The sequence below is a fragment of the Dipodomys spectabilis genome, unplaced genomic scaffold, assembly GCF_019054845.1.
Source record: "Dipodomys spectabilis isolate Male_0828 unplaced genomic scaffold, ASM1905484v1 ptg000197l, whole genome shotgun sequence".
Lineage (NCBI taxonomy): Eukaryota > Metazoa > Chordata > Mammalia > Rodentia > Heteromyidae > Dipodomys > Dipodomys spectabilis.
The window spans coordinates 16,919,815-16,935,997 of record NW_024870874.1 but is presented as its reverse complement, the minus strand read 5'-3'; the positions used below and the strand labels follow the sequence as shown (position 1 = coordinate 16,935,997).

General features: G+C 44.1%; 2 protein-coding genes across 3 annotated transcripts in view; one reads left to right on the top strand and one right to left on the bottom strand.

Moving 5' to 3' along the window:
* The window catches only part of Copg2 (COPI coat complex subunit gamma 2), a 108,898-nt gene extending 106,343 nt beyond the window's left edge, over nt 1-2,555 (top strand). For both annotated transcript variants that reach the window (XM_042696074.1, XM_042696073.1), the window contains 4 exons: nt 594-691; nt 1,364-1,502; nt 1,773-1,871; nt 2,285-2,555. In XM_042696074.1, coding sequence (XP_042552008.1) covers nt 594-691; nt 1,364-1,502; nt 1,773-1,871; nt 2,285-2,415 — 467 coding nt within the window. In that variant the 3' untranslated portion in view covers nt 2,416-2,555. The remainder of the gene's footprint in view (nt 1-593; nt 692-1,363; nt 1,503-1,772; nt 1,872-2,284) is intronic.
* Nucleotides 2,556-2,778: 223 nt separating this feature from the next.
* On the bottom strand, nt 2,779-15,156 carry Mest. The gene is made up of 12 exons (XM_042696075.1): nt 14,973-15,156; nt 12,104-12,258; nt 10,322-10,401; nt 9,864-9,941; nt 9,612-9,748; nt 9,452-9,510; nt 8,283-8,323; nt 7,353-7,423; nt 7,018-7,119; nt 5,656-5,732; nt 4,988-5,051; nt 2,779-4,128 (listed from the first exon to the last, which is right to left on the bottom strand). Exons 1-12 carry the CDS (start codon nt 14,996-14,998, stop codon nt 4,011-4,013), a joined length of 1,008 nt encoding a protein of 335 aa, XP_042552009.1. The 5' UTR covers nt 14,999-15,156; the 3' UTR covers nt 2,779-4,010.
* Nucleotides 15,157-16,183: the final 1,027 nt, after the last annotated feature.

Below are 16,183 nucleotides of genomic sequence, written 5' to 3'. Positions count from 1 at the left end.
TTATTACTTCCACCGGTCATCTGAGACATGCCATTTTTAAAGACACTGACTATCAGTACTAGACTCCTTCATTGTTGACGTATTCACTGTGGTTGAAAGTTGACCTAAGTTCATTCTGGTTATCTGTGGACCCGCTGTCAGGCCACAATCTAAAGACAATATTGAAACTCTGATGCACTTGATCAGTGTCAACTTGATCATCTATCTGAAGGCTTTTTTGGTTTCTCAGGACCTTCAGTAGTGGTTATCTTTCATTATACAAGCCCTTTTGACAGGCATGGCAAACAGCTCTCTATAAAGTATTTCCCATGCCACTTTCTTCATAGCAATGCAAAAACTGTTTGTCCATGCCATCTTTTCTGTACCATTCTAATCCACAATGCAGAACAGACTTTTAATATCATAGTTGCTAGACTGCAACTTGACCTACTTGCAGGCTGCTTCAAAAATGACTACCCTAGAAACAAAACATACACACATTTCACCTAAAAATGTGGAACACATTGCTGATGCTGAGCACAGCTGCTGCTTCCTAGAAAACATCATGCTTGTGTCACCCACTTATGTGGGTTTGCCTTCATTTTCTCCTCCAGTTGCAGGCACCTTTAGTTGCACCATGAAGTTTACAGTCCGGGACTGTGACCCTAACACTGGAGTTCCAGATGAGGATGGGTATGACGATGAGTATGTGGTGAGTCTTCCCTGCAGACTTTGACATCTTTACAACATTAAGTGACTCCTGCCATGAGAGCATTTTCTAGGAACAGTTGATACAAACTTAAGGGGTTTCTGTTCTTCTCAAATGGATAACAACTAAGAAGGACCAAGACTAATCCTCCTCTGTAATGGAATTGCTGCATCATGCCAAAGAGATTTGAAATGTACCACTTCTTAAAGGGAGAAAGCCTTTTTCCCCCTTATAAGGATTACTAGGATATAAACGTAATTAAATGATTTTTTTCATGAAATTATACATAAGCTCAGTTTTAAAGTGAGTTATTTTGGTTTTGCTTCACTAAGTTTTAGTTTGCTATAATATAGCTAGATCATGGACAAGAAAGAACTGCTAGCAAAAGCAAATTTTAGAAGGTACTAGAGGCAAGAAATTGAGGGTTGGGTGGGGCAACATGGCTATAGTGCACCTGAGGGCCGTAGATGTTGATCATGAATTTGGCTTTTGCTAGATGTTCTGTTTTTCTTGCTTTTCTGTGCTAAGGCCTATATAACTAAAAACAATTGTGGTAGGAGTTTTACCTAGGTCCCTGCAGAGACGTAGCACAGAACAATAAATGACTAGTTCCTTCTGGTTTTGTTCTGTTCTCAAAGGACTTTCCCTGACTGACCCTTGCTTGTTGTCCATTAGCTGGAAGATCTTGAAGTCACTGTGTCTGACCACATACAGAAGGTACTAAAGCCTAACTTTGCAGCCGCCTGGGAAGAGGTGGGAGATACTTTTGAGAAAGAAGAGACTTTTGCTCTGAGCTCTACCAAGACTCTTGAAGGTGAGAACATTTTTTTTTTTTGCTGGTATAATTATCTCATAGTGGTGGAAAGCCTAATAGACATGTGGTATTCCAGAAGTCTTTTTCCTTTAAATACTTTGGAAGCCATTTACTCAAAAGGCCAAGTTCCTGGCTTCATCATGCAATTGATTCAACTATTTCTTAGCGAGTAGCTTCCCTGTGCATTCAAAGCACCAGAACATGCAGGGGCAGAGGCAGATCCCTATACTTAATTTCCTAATAACTGTTGTAAAAACTTTCTCAACACAGAAGCTGTCAATAACATCATCACATTTCTGGGCATGCAGCCATGTGAGAGGTCAGATAAAGTACCTGAGAACAAGAATTCCCATTCACTCTATCTGGCAGGTAAGAGACTTCCATCAGATTTCCCTTAATTTTGCGGCAAATTTTAAAGGAAGGGATCAGTATGGGCAGCCATACAGCTCTTAGAGCTGTTGTCCCATCATCTCATTCTGTGAGTTACTATTTGAAGCCCAGTCAATGACTTTATTTTTCTAGGATGTACATTTGGCCTAAAACATTAACTTATATCTCACACAGATACTAATTATACTGCCTCTACTGAATACCTGCTATGTACCTGGCTCTCACAGGAATGGGTGTTTTGGTTTGAAGTTAGATTTATACGTAGGATTCATTTCTTACAAATTTCTAAACACTAAAATAATAGAAAGGAGACATGGGCAGAGCATGATACATTTCATCATTCATAGCCTACTTTGAGTTCTTACTGTGGTTTTCCTCACTTTTTCTCTCAGGTGTTTACAGAGGTGGCTATGATTTATTGGTCAGGTCCAGGCTGGCCTTAGCAGATGGAGTAACTATGCAGGTGACGGTCAGAAGCAAAGAGAGAACACCTGTAGATGTTATCTTGGCTTCTGTTGGATAAGTACTTACTGGGCAAGAGAAAGTTGCAGTATACTTCCCTCCTGTTTTAGGGTAATAGCATGAATTCCCAAAATAACAAAGATTAATAACTTTGGAGGAGCAAATTAAATGTTTTGGCCCTGAGCCAGCAGATCAAACAAATGTCTTTGTGCATGGGTTTTGTGTTTATTTCCTTCCTCTTTGTCTCGCTTGGTCAGCTTTGGTATGATAGTCCAGCTTTGAGTGATGTTGAAAATCAGTTAACAGCCTATATTCCTGTTGTTTAAAAGTAACCTCATTATATTCTCTCATGTAATGTATGAAAGCCCCTGGCAATGTTGGAAATTTTTATCCCAGAGGAGTAATGGGGAAGGGGAAGCCAGAATCCACTTTATCGTAATTCATTTTTATTAATAGAAAATAAACACTTATTCCAGTTTCAAAGTTGTTATACTTGAAGTTCCTAATCCTAAAATTAAAAAAAAAAGAATTTAATCACTTAATTCTTTTTCTACTAAGACAATGAGACTGTGGCTTAAAAAAGAGTGTTCAGCACCATTTGCTCAGGGTCTTTCAAAATTTGTTGTGAAAGTGTCTAGGAACTTTGCCATCTGTAAGGTGTAGGAGTTGCTGAGCTGTGTGAGGAAGCCTCTCTAGGACAGACAATAGGGAGCTAAACATCACCACAAGTCAGTGTACGTTCAGCACAATAATCTGCTCTGTAACAAGTCCCTTTCCCTCCCCTTTCACTCCAGAGGGACATGCTTCTAAGCACTGAGGTATGAGGAGTCACATTATTATTGGCTTTCCAGCTAGTAGCGGTAAATATCTGGCACAGATGCAATTGGTCCTTAATGTCCTGTGATTTTAGGAAATTCTGTAAATAATTTGGATGTAGTTCAATTTATTCAGACGTTACCACTCTTAATTAGGTTTACTACTCTGGCAGGGGAAGGGTCTGCTGGTTTAGCATTCTTATAAAACATATACATGTGTGGGCAAATCATTGTCTTAAGGTATAATTATGGTACTACATTATTTAGACTAGTATCTATTTTAACAAAACATCCACAATTAAAATAGCTGATGAAACTAAATCCACAGTTAAGACAACAGATTCACACTCACTTAAGCAATGTTACTTAGAGAACTTAAAAAAAAAAAAAAAAACTATGTGCTCTTAAAGCCATGTTAGGAGAGGTAAACAATCCCTTCTCATTCTTTACTGTGGGATTTCACTTGGGATCAAGACAGAAATTCCCATATCTAAATTTCAGAAAAATCCACAGGAGTATTAAAAGTCTTTTATGCAAAGTGATGTCTAATGCCTATCTTCCTGCATCAGTAAGAAGTAATGCAGACCAGAATTTCCTAATAACACAAAGGCAAGTCCACTTGATCAGATGTCAGAGGACTGAGGTGGACTACTATGTCACTCTTACTTGGAGCTTTTGCTGCCTTTTTCTATATTCTGCTCAGCAATGTGAGTAAAGTGGACTTTTGTTAAGAGAATGGTGTTTGGTTTCCAGGACCTCTTTTGGGCATTTCTTCCTAAGTGGAATACACAACAAGTAAGGGAAATGGGGGAGGTAATACGGGGAAGCTACTCTTTCCAGCTCAGAAGGAGTTGATGAAGCCCATATATGCATTCAAGAAGCCCATGGGATCCTCTAGCTGTGGGTAGTGGCTAATGTGGTCATCCAGAATCGACACTGTGGACCGCGGCAGCGTTTTCCTAGTGGAAGAGAACAGCACGTAGGTGAACTGGTGAACTTGAGGCTGGAGGATGGGGGGGATGTAAGCCAGTGGGAAGCCCCAGCAAATGCCTTTGCAGACGTACTACATTGGAAAGAATTGACAAAGAGCTTATTCTCTTTCCACTATGGAATTGTATCTTTGGTCAATAAACTTACTAATTAAATATACAGACTAACAAGACATCTTGAAAATAAAACATCTCAACAACAATGGTCAAAACAGAATGACTTCCAACTCCTTAGAGGAACACTAAGCAACTCACTGCCAAAACAAAGGTAACAATGGACCTCCCTTAATTGAAGGAGATGCTCTGAGATGATTCTGTTAAAATTTTAAGCAAGATGTTTACTACCAGGTTATGCCCGCTAGGACATTTGGTGGTATGGAGCATGCTTTTGTGACATAGTCAAGATTTCATACTCTGACACCTTTGGAATAAGTGCCCAGAGAGAATAACAACCAATGAGAAGGCACTGTTCCCCAGTGAGGTGATCTCAAGCTCTCCTTGCAGTCTGTTCAATTTAGATCAGCGAGGTAGCTTTGCAGTCAGATTAAAACAAACATTTCTTAAGATATATCCACTTTCACTCACATAACTTTTTCTTATCTCTACACCTAGAAATGTGAAGTAGCCATGACAGTGAAAACAGGCTGAATAAGAGAACATATAACTGAATCTCTTGATCTTTATATTTATGTGAGAGAATAAAGATTTCCCAACTTGTCTTTATGTTTCCTGGACAAAAAACAATGTGGTCAGAAACAATAGCTAGTGCCAGCAACCCTCAATAGTAATTCCTGTCAGTCAGGAACAAAGATCTCTGAGGGGTACTCACCTGTACAGCTCCAAAAACTCTGGGTAGGGATTTATAGGATCCAGTGGCCCATAGATAAAATGAACTAGGTAAGAGAAGAAGAAAGACTTAATAACAGCTCATATGTACTCTCCTTTTGTAACTCTAAAATTAAGTCTCTTCCATAAAAAAGATATATGAAAACCTAGCTTCTTTTGTTAGGAAGGCTATGAAGAACTGCTGGGAACAAGCCAGTCAGTTCATTTGGCACGTTTTCTCCAACATACAGCCATTTGGTCCCTCCAGCTTTTTTGTGCCCTAAACAAAAAAAGATTAAATCCTACTTTAAACATTTGCCCTGATGCTTTAGATGCTTCTTCACTCTAACATGTCAGTGGTATTCCAGATACTGGGAGTAGAGTTGCCAGTGAAATAGATGACGCCTGTTAAATTTGAATTTCAGATAGAAAGTCTGTAGGTTTTGTTGAAGAGGGAGGAGGTTGATACAAGTATTTCCCAGATATTGTACAACACATATTTAAGTACTAAAAACTTCTTGTTTACCTAAAATTAGATTTAACTAATGTATTTTTATTTGCTAAGTAAACACTGGAGGCGATAGGTGTTGGGATTATTTTAACCCTGCCATCCTAAGTTTTCTAGCCAGAAGAAATATAAAAATATTCACACAGAAACACAAAAATACTCACTGGGAATCGTTACAGAGGCAAGTGCTCCCACCCAGCGTCTTCTAAACTTTTTCCTCTGATTAATGTACTGCAAGAGACTATAGGGCAAGTAAGTCAGCAAAAGAAGAAGAAGAAACCTTTATTATGTAGTGAGATTCAAAAGCCCCCCTGAAGCTTAATTCAGAGGCAATTTGGGTTTCCTGGGAATAGCCTACCATGTGAATGGGACTGTCAGTGATCATGCCTACTATGACCATAAGTATTAAGTGCCTTTTAGGCAGGAAATAAGATCATAGAAGAGCTGGAAGTTGATTTTGGAGTATCCATGTCATTAAAACCATGGTTTAAGTTTCCAATTTTGGCTCTACCATTGACCAGCTCTTTGACTCAAAGATGTAACACATTATCTTCTGACCTCAGTTCCTCATTTTTAAATAAGAGGACAGACAGAGCTACATGATCTCTAAATTGATATCCACCTCAAAAGTTCTAAAAGGAGTTCATAAGCACAAAGTTTCATCTCTGAACTTCATGTGATCATAAAGAGAACAAGGAAAATTCCTCATGCTGCAATGTACAGTCAAAAGTCAAGTGTTCTGATTGTTTTGATTGGGATCTCCACGGTAGTTATTTCTGTAAACTCAATTATTACCTCTGAGGAGGCCCATGGATCCAAGACAGGCCCCCAGACAAAAAAACCCAAGACCTTATTTGAAAAAAATAAAGCAAATGTTTTGGATGGGGCACTGCTTTAGTGAGGTCCTGAGTTCAAATCCCTTACCACAAAAAGAAAGAAGAAATAGTGTTTACTTTTTGGAAAGGAAAATAGAATTTTTATAGGGAGATATGTTTTTAAGTTTTTTCCTCTTGAAAGGCACTTTCATGAACTTGTGGAATTAGGGTGGAAGGAGGAATGGCCCCCTGATATATACAGTTCCCAGCAAAGCCATCAAATAAAATGCCAGAAGCTATACTAATCCTGCTTGCTAGTAAAAGGATAAGACCTCATCTTAAGTAGCTATGGCTATTTCTAGTCACTATTTCTAGTATTCCAAGGCCTAGGGATTCCCAGTTGCTACCTTGAGATATTAGATTCCTTTCACAACTCTGATTAAAACATATTAGAACACTTAAAAAGTCTAAAGAAGGATTTGCCAGCCAGTTGGTTACAAGCTGAATTAGCATCAAAATTTGTAGCTTTTCTGTACCAAATGGCTTAGGAGCAGGGTGAGCCCTATGCTTGACTTCTTTTTTCTGTGTTTGCTGCTTCATAGTTTCTAATTTGCCTTCTTGTGACCAGGAATGTGTCAGTAAGGAGCAAAAAGCAATTCTTCATCCTTTCCCACTCTCCAAAAGAATCCAAAGCGAAGGCTTAGTTCCTACCTGTCGATGACCAGGTTCCCATCGTTGTTGCGGATTCCAGCCCACATGTCCCACAGCTCACTCTCAGAGGGTCGAGTGTATGGTCCGAAGACAGGGGTGAGACTGAAAAGAGTGCAAAATGTAGGAAGATGAGTGCGGGGAAAAATCAGAACTAAAATCAGCTAAACATGGCTGCAACCTCAGAGGTCATGCAGTCTGACCCATTCCTTCTATTCTGGTAAGGGGCCAACACCTTTGCTTAAGAATATTAAAGCCCAAGCTTTGGCTCAGACTTGTAAGAGCAGCAACTTTTCCCTACACCACTCCCAGGCCACAGTTCATCTTGGATGTCTTACCCTCGAGAGAACACAAAGAAGTTCATCAGCCGCGTAAGGATGGGTGACAGTATGCCTCCATCTTTGAGTAGCTGTAGGTAATAAGTGAAAGGCTAAATCAGGATATCCAGAGAAAGATCACAACTCACCAAGACAAAGGGTTTTAAACTAGAGACTCCAAATCTCTTACTTTTTTCTTTTTGTTGTTACTTTGCTTACTTGTATTCTTCTGTCATGGTAGACAAATCGATTTCTAATTCCATGTAATATTACATATTTTGCTTCACTCAATTCTTAATACTAATTTTTTAATGACATAGGGTCTATATTGCCCAGGCTGGACCCAAGCTTCTTGGCTCAAGCCATCTTTTTACCATGCTTAGCTTAAGTAGATAGAACTACAGATACATACCACTGTGTCTGGCTGTATGTACCTAAGACTTTTAACTCCTATTCAACTTTAGAGTTAAAATATCCTCGTATGAAATTCATTAAAATAGTATACTTGTGGGCTGGGAAGTTGGCTCAGTGGTAGAGCGCTCGCCTTGCATGCTTAACGCCCTGGGTTCGATTCCACAGCACCACATAAGCAGAAAAAAAAAGCTGGAAGTGGCGCTGTGGCTCAAGTGGTAGAGCGCTAGCCTTGAGCCTGAAGAGCTGAGGGACAGCACCCAGGCCAAGAGTTCAGGCCCCACGACCGGATCCCCCCCCCCCAAAAAAAAATAGTATACTTGTGACACAAATTTTTCCATAGTTGTATTTCTTCAAATAGTTAACTCATCTCTTATTTCAGAACCTTTCTACTACTTTATTTCCACAAGAAGAGAAAACTTCTGTAGTGGGAATTTATAAGAAGGAAAATTTTAACTAACTACAGCACTACAGCAGATATGACCCATAAAGATCAGCACAAATCTTAGCGTTACAGAGCAACCCAGTGAAGTTGCCAACCTTTTGAAGAAGAAGAGGCCGATGAGTCTCAGGAAAGATACCTGCAGAAGGAGAAACTTCTCTTAGTTATATGTCATAGTTTTAAGTCCAACACATGCCCATTATCATGAACTTTTCACCTTATTCAGTCTTCTTTAGGGCCTTTCCTACCAAAGCAGATTACAAACAAGCAGTCACAAACTACCTAACAACTTTCAGAAACAACTTACGTATGTGTATGCTCCTTGTTAAGGAATGATTATATCTCTAAGAAATTCTGTGCTAACCAATCAAATACTCCACTGGAGCTACATTTCCCATTTTAAAAGTACAGCAATGTAAGAAATAATTTATATGGTTCTCCATAGAACTGCTAACTACTTGGCATTACCTCCTATTGCTTAGAACACACTGTTGTTAATGATCTGTGTGTGTGCGCGCACACATCCCCACACAAGGTTTTCAGTAAGTGTAGGTCCTGAAAAAAAACCTACTTTTCCCTTTTGCATGCTCATTTGGCAGAAAGTGGTGAGCATTGCTGATAAAGTGACAGACTTCTTCCAAGCTGCCCTTAAAGCCCTTAAATGCCCTAAAGCATTAGGTGAGGACATCTAGATATTCATGGATTTACAAGCTGTGCTCACTGGCACACAAAGAGAAAAGAAGAAACATCTCCAAAAGGCCTGATGGGAGAGGGTTGGGAAGAGACTCACTAAGTTTTACAATTAACATTGCCATCTCTGAAGACTTTAAGAACTAATGCTAACACTACAGAGGCAGCTATGACTGACTCCTCAAGTCTATTTCACAACCACTGCATTGTCATAGATACAGCAAAATAGCATTTACATCACTTGCTCCTAATCGAGAATGTCAGTAGACCCATCATTAGCTCACACTATCTAATGTGTTATGGAAGCATTACATGTTACTACACTGCAGCTTCTTATGAACAATGTCAACAGAAACACTTTCCTTGGTAACCCTGTTACTTTGTCTTCTATATGTGAAAAACATTCTGAGAAAAAAGTCCATAAATATATCATCAAAGCAGTTCACAACACAATAATGGTAAAAGGTCCTCTAGTTTAATTGTGTGGTTAATATCAAATTATCACGTAGTAGTTTTTGTGACATTTAAAGGTGGCCTTTTGAGGCTATGCCCTTCTAACTACCACCAAGACAATTACCTCCATTGGACAGACAGAGACTCTTTATGGTAAGTCGGCCAGATCGATTCTGCTTGTACCTGGAGCAGGGGATGGAGAAACATACATGTAGCTGAGCACCCATGCAGTGGCTGAATATACTTTCTTGGGGGGGAAGTTGAGGAAGTATAGTGTCACTGACCTGTACAGCAGCTCCTGAGCAACGATATCTCCATAATCATGAGACAACAGGTTGATCCTGCGGTTCTGGAGCCCCAGATGCCGCAAAAGTGCCTCAACAATGCTGGCCTGCTCAAAGATGGAGTAGTGATGTGGTCTCTAAGAAAAACAAAGGCAAGGGACAGCATAGAATCTTCAGTCAAACCTCTGTGCTGACCTCTCCATCCATCTGCATCTAGCCCACGCACATTAGTCCCATCTAGCTGCTGCTTACCGGTTTGTCACTGAAGCCAAAGCCTAAGAAATCAAGTGCAATCACTCGATGAAACCTGAGGGTCAGACCTTCCCATATCTAGAAGAAAGGAAGAATGGCATGAACTTTGCACCTGCACCTCCCAACCCACAGCAGCCCAGAAGCTTTGTCCCTTTCTGGGTTTGACAGGCTGCGATAAAGCGAAAGCCTCATAGAACCACCACAGGCCCCAAGGACCATCCTTTGGAAAATGTTTGATTCCTAGCAATTAATCTCTATTGTGGGTGGAACTCCAACATTTTTAACTTGGCAATGATTCTTTGCAGACTGCCAAAGAATTTTTTACTCATAGTAAATGAGAAAGTTTGATATTTAATGTTATTTTACTAAGCAACTCAAAAGGATTTTCCAGTGCTGTCAAGAAAATCCTTCATTTTTGGATTAAGATATAGTAGGACTTAGAAATCTGATTTCATTACCTTGTACCAATCGTAGCTGGATGTTGGAAAGCCATGTAAAAGCACAACTATCTCAGGACTTCCAACCACACCCACGGAGTCTAGAAAGGAGAGAGATGGGTTAGGTCTGCTCCCTATAAAAATAAGCTTAAGCATATTAAAACTCCCAAGTAATCTAGTACAAAGGAGGAAAAACTGACCAGATAAGTGATGTTCAAATGATGCATTGCTATTTAAAATGCAAGCTTATTGCTTTAGGTAAGAATGAGAACTTAATTTTAATCTATGTATTAAAAATTATAAATAGCATACTATGTGAACATATTTGAAGGCAACTCTTTTAAAAAGATATCTACATTTTTAAAAACTATATCCCATTTTTCTCTTTGTTTTGCATCATTAATATGAAAGTGTGAATTATCTTTTTACTAAGAATTCTTTGTACCTTATCATTAAAGAATCATAAAGCCCTTAGCAGCTTCTTTCCAGCAGGCATCTTAGTTTATGCCGTTGGACAGCAGCACTTTTTATTTCATCAGACACCCAATCCAGAATCAAACTATAGCAAAAATCAAAACTATAACAAAATTCTGTCAGCTACAAAATCAATCAGCATGAACATTGTTGACAATGTTTGAACGCATATGATAATATGGAAGCATTAAACATCTTTTAAATTAGCCATAACAGGCAGCAAAATGCATTGCCACTAATAAGGCTAATACAAATTGTCAGAGACATGAAAAAATGGTAGAAAAGTTTTCAGAAAATGATTTATTTAAAAGCAATGAAAACTGTTTACATACTTTAACCCAGAAGCCTCCCCCTTCTTTTTACTACTGAAGTTTGGACTCTGGGGCGCAAGTTGCTGGGTTCACACTCTACCACTTGAGCCACTTACACTCAGCCTTGCTTTTTTTTTTTTTTTTTTAATTTTTTTTATTTTGGAAATGGAGACTAGTGAAGTTTTCTGTTCAGGCTGGTCTTAAACCAGGAAGTCTTATTCTTAAGAAATCTATACAAATAATCAGTGAAATACTAAATATTGAAAATCTGGAAATCAGTCAACCCAACATAAAGAAAAATATATACTTACTTAATTGAACATAGCAATGAGAGGAGGTCAGGAGCAATAATGAAAAACGGTTTATGACAAACATTTTTCGTTATTGCTCTTGACCCCCGCCCAAAAGAAATCTTTTCCAGTCTTTTTCTTAGTTTCTTCACCTATAAAATGAGATTAATGGCACTGCCTTCCAGTGCTATTGCAAAGATTAAATGGAACAGTGAATGTTGAAAATGTAACTCAATGCCTGCATGTGGTAATTACTTGATAAACAGCAGTCATAATAATCATTAGCAAATTAATTTATGTGGCAGTGTCAGGCTTAAATCACATTTAGGTACACAAAGAAAATTACCTTTATAGAGAACAACTGGATAAAATGAAATCAGGAATGGGAGCAGTGATACAATAGTAGCTACACTGCTGAATATTACCTGACACTAGGGGCACTGAAAAGCACACTAATATCTGATATAAATCAGATTGGAAAAAAAATGTGTCTGGAGCCAGGTGTATAGAATGAAATCTCAATTCTCCCTTGCTGTGTCAGCCGCTTTCTGAGTGTCCCTGCTCTGGAGTGAATGAGGGGAACTAGACTATTTCTTCAAGTACAGTACACAGAAAATGGTGTTCCCTCTGTCACTAAGGGAGTGGAGGGGGGGGCAACAGAGCTCAAAGGGCATGAAGTAGCTCGGCTGGGACATGACCCCCACCCACAATAGTCCAATAGTTCGTACCTTGATAGAAGATGCGCAGTCCCTTGTAGGTAAAAAACTTGCCATTGGTCTTCCAGGAGTGCAGAGCAGGAGAGAGCTGAGGGGGTGGGATGTGCAGGTACGCGGCCAGCAGGGGCACAGCCAGCAGCCCGACCTGGACCCACCACTCCCTCATCCTGTGGGAAAAGCAGTCAGGGTAACACTGCACTTCCGCCACCGCACCAAGGCACTGGGAGCAAAACCCTACCAGGCTGTGACTCCATTGCCCCCATAGGCACCGGGCCAGGAAGTTGATGAAAATACGATAGCGGCCGCCACCGCCATGGCAATCACTGTATTTGCTCACCATTCTAATTTTTAAGGTGAACATACAGTATTTTGATCTATAATCTTCCCCCTCTGCTCTCCAACTTTAGCCCCTCACCCTTGTGACCTACTGAAGAGGTTTCCTTGACTTTTACCAAGGTTTCCTAAGGGAAAAATAATCTAGTTAACATCATCTACCCCACCAATATGTTTAAAATAAATACGCTTGGTACTAACACCTAAAGATAGATGGTAGAGGGATATTTAACTTATTAGGCACTGCTCAGGATTTTGAGTAGTTATCAAGCCTTGGACTCAAGTGTACCCTATGGGAGCTAGGAAATGTCTAGGGTAGGGTCGGGAAGCAAGACAGACACACCCAACAGACACCCTGCATCACCCTGCACATTCCAACATAAGCAGCTTTACCATGACCATGACCCAAGATAGCTAATCTCTTGAGAGGTCTGGGTGGCAGATTATATTTCTGCTTTTCTTAGGAGATGCTTGAGTTCCCGTTGCTTTAATTTCATAAGGACCCACCATTACCACCGCTGCCCCCACCCCAGTGCAAACCAGGCAGGGCTGATACTCAGCATTTCTACGACTTCCGAAGGTCCAGGTTGATTTATCAACACTGAGGCCATGAGGCGAAGAGGAATGGAAGCTACCCGTCTATGCTCACTCTCCACGGTCACCAGGGACAGGACTGTCACACATCTCCAAACAGCCAGGATGGAAATAATACCTTCCCCAACTGAAAATTAGGACTGTCAGGAAAACAGCTACAAATACAGAAGACGAACTGCCAAGGCCCGAGGGACCGGGCTTAGCGTCTCCACACGCCCTGCCACCATACCTACCAGGAGTCTGGCCACAGCCCTGCTCAGAACCAACCAACACAAAGGGGAAACGCTTTCTTTTGACGGTAAAGACACCGTGTTCCACAGCGATAAAATAGTGCCTCTTCGGAGTCTCCACTGCTCTGTGCTCAGCACCATGAGAACAGGGACTTTTCTTTTTTCTCCTCAAAGAACGTGAAAGCATCACGATGGTTGGGTCTACCGTTCCGGACAATGCGAGACCGGACGCGGGAACGCGGGGTGCCTGCGTCGGTCTGCACCCGCGTGGGCTGCGCGCACACCCCACACCTCTCTTCTGGAGGCAAAGGACAAAGGGCGTTAGATTGTCGTTTGCTCCGCGTGTCTGTCTGTCTGTCCCCTACCTCGGCTCGCACATTTTTCTCGTCGCCCCCGGGGCGTCCATTTACCGTCCCAGCAGCGGAAGGAGCCGTGACTCAGCGGAGCACCAGGGAGGGGCGCGGAGAGGGCAGGCAATCCGGGCGGGGGGCTCCCCACCGGGGAGGGGAGGGGCGGGTGGAATCCCCACGGGGACTGGGGAGGGAGGGGAAGAGGTAAAGACCCAGCGCTGGGCACCCCATCTCACGACGCCAGCACTGCGTCCTCCCTTTCGCCCCGACAAAGCAGAGGCAAACCCCCGGGGCGTCGTTCTCTCTGCCACCTCGGTAATGAAAACGCCCACCACACTTGAGGGTTGTTAGTAGGGAAGCAATCAGGCAGACCGTAGGTAGAATGGATTAAATGAAGATCGATCTATCCTATCTATCTATCTATCTATCTATCTATCTATCTATCTATCTATCTATCTATCTATCTATCTATCTAATTTTTAAGTCACATTCACATTACCCGATGGAGTCAAGATGGTAGAATATGAATTCCACAAGCTCCACGAACCAACTTTCGGGAAATCGACCAGCCTTTCATTTGCCTAACACTGCCAAACCCGATAGCACCGCGGTGAGAGGATGAAATGAGCGGCGAACCCGCAAAGCCAGAGCGAACGCTTCCAGATGCCCAGCCCGTCGGTCACCTCCCCTCCATCCCGCCGGGGACCGCGGCGCGGCGCGGCGCTCACCCCGCGACAAGCCCCGGTCACATCGCGGCAGGCACACGCTCCGCAGTGGAGTCAGAATCGGGAAATCTTAGATCACTCCACGGCAGGATCGCAATCCTAAAACCCTAAACCACACCGGGGCGACAAGGGAGCCGCAAACCTAAATCACGCCATCGCGACCATCAGCTCTAAGAATCCGAAATCACGCCTTGGCGTTCCGGGTCTAAAAATCCTAAACTGCACCGCGGCCACGGTGAGGGCTTAGAAATCCACAGCGGATGGCCGCGGCCAAGGAGCCAAAATCGCATCTTGGAGTTTCCGCGTCTAAAGATCCTAAATTGCACCGCGGCAGCGACCACTGCAAGGTCCTAAAAATCCTAAATTACGCCGCAGAGATGACCGGGTCTGAAGCCCTACTTGGCCCCTGGATGACCACGGGATCCAGACACGTTCAGTCTCACCAGAGCGATGGGGGGGGGGGGGGGGTAAAATCCGGCGATTCAGCGAGGAGCGCACCGTGCCGCGGACAGGCCACCCTCTCCCCAGAGAAGCGATCTGGCCGGCCGGGAGAGGTTTTGCCGCGAAGGCCGCCCTGACCGCGGCGCGCCGAGTCCCTGCGGCCAGCCACACCCCCTCTCGCTGGCACGGCGCGGCCCGAGGCACCCACCTGCGGAGTCGATCTCGGCGCACCATGGCCGCGTTATCCCATGCCACGCGCCTCAGGGTGGCGGAGCTCTGGGCGCGCAGCCGCGGCGCCCGCAACCGTGCAGCGTTCGGTCGCAGCAGAGGTGCGGCCCGCGGCAGCGAGCGGCCACCCGGGCGAGCGCTGCGGCACTGCGCCCACTAGCGAGGCGCGGCTGCCGCAGGGGAGGCGTCTGGGCAGCGGCCGTGGCCCGTGTGCGCCGGGATGTGCTGGTGGCCGCGGCAGCGCCAAGCGGGTGGGCACCGACTTTTACAGCCCACCGGAGCCCCGCCCCGGGCCCGCCCACCGTGCCGCAGAGCCCCTCCTGCCCGCTCCCGCCGCAGAGCCCCTCCCTGCAGCCCCGCCGCCACTGCAGAGCTCCGACGCCCCTCTCGCGGGCACCTTCAGGGGAGGGCTCCCCCCCAGCACCCAGCTTCTCCTTCGCATACCACCCCCCCCACCCCTGACTTCCTGGTTTTGCTGAAGAAACCCTTCCCTGGCGAGTGAACGCCTCAAGCAAAATGACAGACCAAAGACCACCCTATTCCCCTTAAGCCCACCCAGAGGTCCCTCGGAGGGTAGCTGCTGCTTGACCACGGGACACAGGGGCTGGGGAGCTCGCCGTGACACCCATTCCCGCGCCGCCCAAAGCGTGCATGCTGAGCCCTGCGAGTGCTCAAGTGCAGAAGAGCAGGCCTCGGGGGCCTCACTTCCCCCGCCCCTAGCCAGGAGTGTCCACGGAGGGGGGTGGCACCCCAAGGAGCCACGGAATGACAAGCTCCACAGGACCCTCCGCTGGTCCGGTGGGATGGCCGTTATGAACGGGCCAAAGTTGCTGAAAGTCTTGTTTCGCTCACCCGGTGGCCCAGGCCACCCAGACATGTTTTCTCTGCGGCAGCGCGACGTGGCTGGCATGCCGGAGGCCGCTGCAGCACGGGGGACCCGCGCCGCACCAGACGAGCCCGGCGATCGGGAAGGCAAGACCTACCCCCCACCCTTTACTGTGAACAACACATCGAAATGCCGGGGCGCCCAGAGGTGCTAGTAAGGGAGGGTGGGGGGACCTTTCTCTCTCTCTCTTAATCCACAGTTCTTTAAAAAGCCTCTATTAGGACTCTGAAAAGTGCAGCGCATCCTGGAGTGCGCGCGCCTTCGGGCCGTCCCCAGGAATTGTAGTGTCCGTGCCAGGGAGGCGC

What these genes read in the sequence shown, in the direction of transcription:
- Mest (XM_042696075.1), bottom strand. Translation starts at nt 14,998, where the DNA reads ATGGTGCGCCGAGATCGACTCCGCAG. An exon ending in GCTCAGGAGCTGCTGTACAG is followed by an intron (nt 9,511 to 9,611) that starts GTCAGTGACACT and finishes CCCCTGCTCCAG; the next exon opens with GTACAAGCAGAATCGATCTG. An exon ending in TCTCTGTCTGTCCAATGGAG is followed by an intron (nt 8,324 to 9,451) that starts GTAATTGTCTTG and finishes CTCCTTCTGCAG; the next exon opens with GTATCTTTCCTGAGACTCAT.